This window comes from Carassius gibelio, chromosome A3 (assembly GCF_023724105.1).
Source record: "Carassius gibelio isolate Cgi1373 ecotype wild population from Czech Republic chromosome A3, carGib1.2-hapl.c, whole genome shotgun sequence".
NCBI lineage: Eukaryota > Metazoa > Chordata > Actinopteri > Cypriniformes > Cyprinidae > Carassius > Carassius gibelio.
Window position 1 is genome coordinate 8,523,879 of NC_068373.1, and position 7,913 is coordinate 8,531,791.

General features: G+C 36.9%; 1 protein-coding gene across 1 annotated transcript; it reads left to right on the forward strand.

Moving 5' to 3' along the window:
• Positions 1-5,756: 5,756 nt before the first annotated feature.
• LOC127941179 (GTP-binding protein Rhes-like) lies at positions 5,757-7,913 on the forward strand. Its single transcript, XM_052536186.1, has 2 exons — positions 5,757-6,750; positions 6,848-7,913. Exons 1-2 carry the CDS (start codon positions 6,072-6,074, stop codon positions 7,354-7,356), a joined length of 1,188 nt encoding a protein of 395 aa, XP_052392146.1. The 5' UTR covers positions 5,757-6,071; the 3' UTR covers positions 7,357-7,913.

Below are 7,913 nucleotides of genomic sequence, written 5' to 3' on the forward strand. Positions count from 1 at the left end.
CCCACAAATTATTATTGTTTTTAATATACTTCATGATTAAAGTATGGAGTACAGTATCGTTTAGATATCTTCATACTTAAAATGGGGATTTTACATTTATTGCAATAAATAAAATCAGGTAATTAGATATTTTAGTAATAATATGTAGTAATACCATTCAAAAGTTTGGGTCAATGAGATTTGTATTATTAAAATATATATATATATATATATATATATATATATATATATATATATATATATATATATATATATATATATATATATATATATATATACACATATATTATATATATATATATACAGGATGTACATACACACACACACACACACACACACACACAAAAGATTCAACCTAATGAATGTTGTCCTGTTAAACGTACTACTCATCAACAAATCCTAAAATAGGAGCATCATAATGATTTTCACAAAGCTATTATGCAGCATAACTGATTTGAACATTGCTATTAATAAGAAATGTTTCACGAGCAGGAAATCAGAATATTAGAATGATTTCTGAAGGATGATCACATTTTAAAATATTCAATCAGGAATAAATTATTTTAAGTGTGAATAATATTTCAGAAATAGTTTACTGTATTTTGATCAAATAAATGCAGTCTTAGTGTGCAGAAGTATCTTCTTTCAAAAACATTAATAAATCTTATCAACCTGTTTGAATGCTAGTGTAGATGTCAAATAAAACAACAGATAAGTAGTAGAAGTTTAACATTATGTGATTAACAACATTTTCAGAAGAGAAGTGAACTGAATGAATTTTTAAGAGTTTCTAGCCATATCTCATACAAAATTGACAAGTTATGAGGCCAGGAATATTATTAGTGCAACTCTATGTGTGTCCTTAAAACATTTCCTATAGAGTAAACTCTATAGTAGAATACATGTCCAATGTGGTAAACTTATTTTAAAGGGGTCACATGATGCTGCTAAAAAGAACATTATTTTGTGTATTTGGTGTAATGAAATGGGTTTATGTGGTTTAATATATAAAAAAACATTATTTTCCATATCATATATTCCATATATTTATACTGTATATTATTGTTTCTCCTCTATGCCCCGCCTTCTGAATGTGTCGATTTATTACAAAGCTCATCTTCTGAAAAGCGAGGTGTGCTCTGATTGGCCAGCTATCCAGTGCGTTGTGATTGGCCGAACGCCTAAGAAATGTTACGCATACTGTGGTGCCCTCAACGGCCGGAGCGACGAGACATAAACATAAAACCCATTATAAACATGATTTGTAGTCATGTCCTCTTTTGGAAGGCAAAAATAAAATAGTTTCACTTTCACAGTGAAACACACAGTGTCTATACGACATTGCGGCAGCGGCAACAACAATACTACAATGAGAATAAAAGTTACTCCATTTTTTTTGCTTGAACATTTGAACAGCATTATGCAAATCTTTCCACATAGTGATGTAGAGATGTGGGGGTGTTTCTTTAGTTTTATTACATTTATAAGAGAAAGATAGTCTGTACCGTTTTTTCCTGGAAAAACATGAGCGCGAGTAGGCTTTTGCGTTGAGAGCGTGTGGAAGCTGTGAAATTACCGTGAGGGAAAAACCATCATCCAAAAAAAACCATGGCTAACATTCAGATTCAGCCGTTTATTTATGATCCAGAATCAGATCCCGAGGCTGAAATTTATCAAGAGCAGCAGCAGCAGAGACTACAGCAGGACGTCTCTATGTGGTATGTACTGAAACTGTATATATTTGCTTAGCGGTTTTGGAAAATGACTAAGTTCTACTTTATGTCGTCTTTTTTTTTTTTTTTTTTTTTTTTTTTTTTATGGTGTACATGTGGAAAGTGCAGTTTGATGCAAACATCGCATGTTGTTTACTTGATGTGCTTACGCGCTGATAGCTAAGTTAACAACACAGAGATATTTGAAGCAGTTTTACTCACCACATGTGGTTCCAACACACGATCGTGACCCTTTTTCGTTGGGATTGCATCATCCTTAAGAAATAAACGATGTGCAAATCCGTCGTCAAACTGGGCCTTGTTTGTAAAACAAGCATCTTCGAAATGCAGGGAACAAACACAAACACTTGCACAACTCCGTTGATGCTCTGTAAAAATAAACTCCATCCACTGGTCCCTTAATGCTGTTTCTCTTTTGGTAATCTGTGCAGGGTCGTCTTGCCCTGGCAACCAAAAACACACTTCTTTTGTGACAATTCGGTCTCTCTCTGATCAGTGAATGTCAGTGCTCTGCTATACTGGAGCGCGCGCTCTTCCGGCAGACGTGCCCTCAGGACCCATATAAGGAAATTCCGCTCCATCTAACGTCACACAGAGCCATACTCGAAAAAAACTTTCCAAAACTTGTGACAAACCGGAAGGAGTATTTTTGGAACAGAAATACTCCTTCAAACGTACAACTTAATTTTTGAAACTTTGTCCATGTTTAGCATGGGAATCCAACTCTTTAACAGTGTAAAAAACTCAGTATGCATGAAATAGCATTTCACCCCCCCCCCCCCCCCCCCTTAACTTTTATAAAGGATTTCTCTTTGGATTTGAGACTTTAGTAACACACCAAAGAGAAAGGAAAACTTGAAATCGCATCATATAACCCCTTTAATGTTTCATTTACGCATTGTTGCTTGATGGATCTATTTTTGCATTTAACATAACCTCTCCTCCTGTCTATCCATGCTATGTCTTCATTTCCCCTGAAAACAGACTGTGGGCCAATTTCTGTTTCATAACAAAGACCCGGTGATGTCATCGGAGTGGAGGAGGAGGTTAAAGGACCGGTGCACAGCAGGAGACAGACCGCAAACTCATCACACCCCCTGGCATAGACCTTCATGAAGCACTGATTGAGAGGTTTTAAAATACATTTCTGCCTGACAAACATGAGAGGGAATGCAGAAACACAAGTTGGCCTCAAACCCATCATGCCTTTGCTGCCCTCACATGGTAACACTTGATTTGTATTTATTGTCATATTAAATTATAGAATACTGTATTAGTTCAATATACCAACATATGTGTTATAGTAGCAGACATAATAAACTAAGAATACAAATTATTCTTAGTGTGAATATTCATTTGTGTTAAAATGATCAAGAAAGTTTTCAGGAACAAAAGTAAAGCATCTAAAGTTTTCTTTTGCAATAAACTTTTTTTTTTTAAATTGAAGCAACAATAAGAGCAGGCAAGATGTATCAATATATTTTCAGTTCTAATAGGTCTACAGATTAATAAGTATAATTAATCGTAATTAATGAAAATGATCCCTCTGGTGCTGCTCATGTGGCAATCAGAAATTACAGAATTTTTTTCAATTGAATTAATGTACTATATCTTAGTACTAAGCAAGCATGAAAATGCACTTTTTGAGCTGAAAATGAAATTTCCAATGGTGTTGATTGTTAAAAAAAAAAGTGAAATAAATGTTAGTTAATTGTTATACATCACATTTAATTTTCCAGGTCTGTTAGTGACGTTTTAAGGTGTTTTGTGCATTTTGGTCTCATGAGTGTTCATGTGATCTAGTAAGACTACATGCATTTTGCTTTTAAGAAACAAGATAAAGTTACAACCATGTAAAGAAAGTGAACAATGTGCACAGAACTCTTTTTAAGCTGACTTATGACTTACATTTTTTGACTCAACCTAAATAAGCTGTCATTGTTGCAGCTTCTCATTTTATCTTCACTGAATACAGTTACTTCTAGTGAATTCTACTAATGAGAAAGCATGCGTGCCATACGTGCCTTCAAGTTCTCCGAACATCTCAGCACGATGGAAAGCAGGGTCATAAAACTGAACACAAGGCCTATACAGAGGAGTGTGTGATATTGTGACGGCTAACAAAAGGCATGTCCTCAGCTTTTAAGAGCTATGGAATAGATTCTGGAATGCAGTGTTATAAAGTGCACAGTTGCCATGGTGAGGCATATTCGAGAACATTTGGTCTCTAGCACTGTAGAAGAAAAGCAAAGCACAGCGTGCACCAATTCAGTCCATTCAGAGTAGCCTTGACTGGATGGAGTGAAGCTGAGACGTGTCTGTCAGAGATGTATAGGTGTTGTTTATGCAGCACAAGGTGAGGATTTGTCTCCTGTTAAGAAATGAAGTTGCCTTGATGTGCAGATGCTCTCATATTGCCAGAATGTTCTTGATAATTCTTGATATTGGTGACATTTCACCTAAACATTTGGGCCTTTTTGGAACATTTAAATTATTTTCGTGACTATTAAGCACATTTTACTTTTCAATACAAATACAAATTACAGTGTCAAATTAAAAGTTTCTTCTTTTATAATAGATTCTAAATCATTAAAGTTTAGTAATCCTGTCATGTTTTATAATACGCTTACTAAAACATATGTAAAATAAATTATTATAATTGTAAGTGCAGTGTGTTATTTAATATTACATTTGAAGTTAATGTAAGTTGCACTAAATTGCAACTTCGTTACAAATATATTTGAAAGCATAACATACAAGTTTCTATAGAAATGACATTAAAGTGTATTTTAGTTTAATTGTTTGTCAGTAAATTCTGAAGTAAACTTTTTAACCATATTTCAAAGCCAATAGAAGTAATTATGAAATTACACAGATCCTAAGTCTTACTTAAGTGGATCAAAAAGCACTCTAAAGTTCAGATATCCGCATACATTTAAAGCATACATTTTCTTTTAATTGTAAATAGCATGCATTTAAGTGTTTGAAAACATTAGAGTCAGTTCACACTTAAGTAAGTCTTAAGTGTCACAAGGGTAGAGCTCTGTTGCTGCAAGAGAGGATCGTGATCGTGATCATACCTGTATTGTTGTGATGCTTCAATTAGATTTTTTAGCACCTTTAATGTCAGCTGTTTTTCTCTTTCTATTAAGAGGGAGCCATCAGCATCATTACGCATATAGGGATTAATGGAATATGAAACAGACTCATTCATATAAACAGTCTCATCTAGACACACAGAAAAACATGAGGTCATAAACATTTACCTCTTTGACCAAATGTTCCTGTGCGCCTACACAAATAAAATGGGCTTCCCATCTGGAAATCATTCAGTTAATGAAAATTAAGCTGTGTTCAATAAATATTTTGGAAAGTCAGTCATTAGCAACCCCACAATTATCCAGACGATTGATGAAATAAGCTGAAATGTTACCACCCACATGCTACTCATGCCTCTTTACTGAAAGCTGCACATTGACCTATCTATTTCAAAAACAATATTATACAACAATTGGTTCTGGTTCATGTGTTGAATTATTTGAGCAGTGTGTTATAAGCACTGGATCTTTTAACTCATCGTTTTGCTTGCCTTTTTACAGTATTTCAGACCGGAGAGGTGTGGGCCGTTCCAGACCGGCTTTTGGTTGTTTCTTTGCAACATGCAAATCTTGCTTGGAAAAACATTGATAATAATAAGAAATGTTTCTTGAGCAGCAAATCAGAAAGATTTCTGAAGGATCGAGTGACACTGAAGAGTAATGATGCTGGAAAATTCAGCTTTGCATCACAGGAATAAATTACATTTCAAAATGCATTCATACAGAACACTGATATTTGAAATTTTAATAATAATTTCACAATATTACTGATTTTGTATATTTTTGATTTAATAAATGCAGTCAAAAACACAAAATCATGCTTTTAACTTGTTTTCTACTTATTCTATACAAATGCATGATTACTTATGACAATACATGGAAAAATAGAAAGGTCAATTAAATTAAACATAATAGTTAACGCCACTTAAACAACCTAATTATATTAATATATACAAAACAAACTCATTTTACGGGAGAGATAGCTAAGTGTTGCAGCTTACCACTTTTTACAGTATTTTTCAAGCATCTTTCAGTCCAAATTATGCTAGAAAATGTAAACTTTTGACTTCATCAGTACTCATAAGTAGGATCTAGCTCGGTATATTATAGCTGAATTTAACTGACTGAATTGAACACTCTGTGGCTAAGAATAGCCCAGATCCAAGTAACACTGCGGTGGGCAATACCTTAAATAGGCAGCAGAATTGTTCAGATTCACCAGACGAACCCAAAGCGTTGAATGACGCACCACACGAGACCACCCATCCATCATCAGCATATAAAAGCACTGCGGGAACCGCGTACAAATCACTGCACCAAGAGTGCTGCGCGTCCCCTTCCGCCGTCCTGCCGACCACAGCACCAGTCGTTCTGGACGATACCAGCGAGGAGAATGGTGGTGAACACAACTGATAAAGCTCTTCTTTCTGTTGATGGCACCGCGATGCTCTCCTGTTGCAGCTATCACTCCGAGGGCAACGCAACAGTTGATATGCATTTGCAGTGCGCGTCGCACTGGAGACATCCAGAGCCAAAGATGCGAGTGGTGCGCTCCGCCAGCACTGGAAAGCGACCCTCGTCGTCTGAACGCAAACCCCGGAGATCTCTGGATCCTGTCTCCGCGCCTCAGCTCCATAAAACAAAGCACATGAGATATGAGAGTAAAAACGACGAGCTGGTCAGCGTAAAACCCAGTCATTACCGGCGCATAGTTGTGCTCGGCGCGCCCCGAGTGGGTAAAACGGCGATTATCCGCCGTTTTCTGGGTGATGATGGATTCGAGGAACAGTACGAGCCGACGACCGAGGACTTTCACAGCAAACTGTATCACATCCGTGGAGAGAGATACCAGTTAGACATCCTGGACGCGTCCAAAGAGAGAGACTTTCCTGCCAAGCGAAGACTCTCTATTCTGACAGGTCAGTACGTGCACTTATTGTTACTTATTTACTTTTGGTTTAATTATAGCCCCAGGTTTACAGATATCTAATTTTACATGCTTTATGACCCCAACAGGTGACATATTCCTGCTGGTGTTCAGCGTGACTGATCGAGAGTCTTTCACGGAGATCTGCTCGTTACGCGAGGAGATTTTCACTGCCAAATCCAAGCTGACCAAGTCCAAAGAAAACAGACAGCTTCCGCTTCTTATCTGTGGTAATAAAACTGACTTAAACTCCTCGAGAGCCGTGCAGCACTCTGATATTCGCCAGTCTCTTGGGGAGGACAGCGTCCTCTTTGAGGTGTCTGCTAAAGATTGCACCAACCTGGAGGAGATGTTCGAGACCCTGGCGGTGTTGGGAGGGCTCCCCACAGAGACCAGACCCTCTCTCCATCGAGACATCTCCATCCACACGTATCAAGCGCTGAGCAGCAGAAAGAGAAACAAAAGAGCCGTGCATGAGCCGTGTGGCGCGGTGCATCCGCTCGCTCGCAGACCGAGTTTCAGCAGCGATCTGCGGCGCGTGATGGGCCCCAGCACCCCTAAACGAAGTACGCCTATTGAGAGGTGTCAAATACAGTAAAAGAGTAACGCTAGGGACTCGGTTTCAAACCTATGAATAATAATTATTCAACTACGTAAGAATTATTACATTCTAAGTCCCAGGCTGGACCTGAGGACAGATTCTACACATTGACAAAGTATTTGTGAAATGTATTTATTGTAACCCTGTTGGAAAATAGGGCTCAAGATAGTATAGCTGGTCTACATATTAATTGTTTTTTAGCACACTGTGGCTGGTTAACATGAAAGCCCGTTTCCGCCACTAAATATATATATTTAGATATATAAATATATATTATAAAAGGTATTTGCGACTTTTTTTTCTCTCTGAATTGTGATATAAACACACAATTCTGAGAAAATAGTATTTTCCCCCTAATATTGCACTTTGTAACTCGCAGTTGAGCATTTATATCTTACAGTTACGTGGAAAAAAAGACAGAATTATGAGATAAAAATAACATTTATTTTAATATTTATTAATTTTAAAAAAAATCAGTGGCGGAAACGGCCTTCCGTGGGTTAACAATTGAAAGTGGTAACAATTGTTACCCTAAAGAGCTATTTTTACCTGAA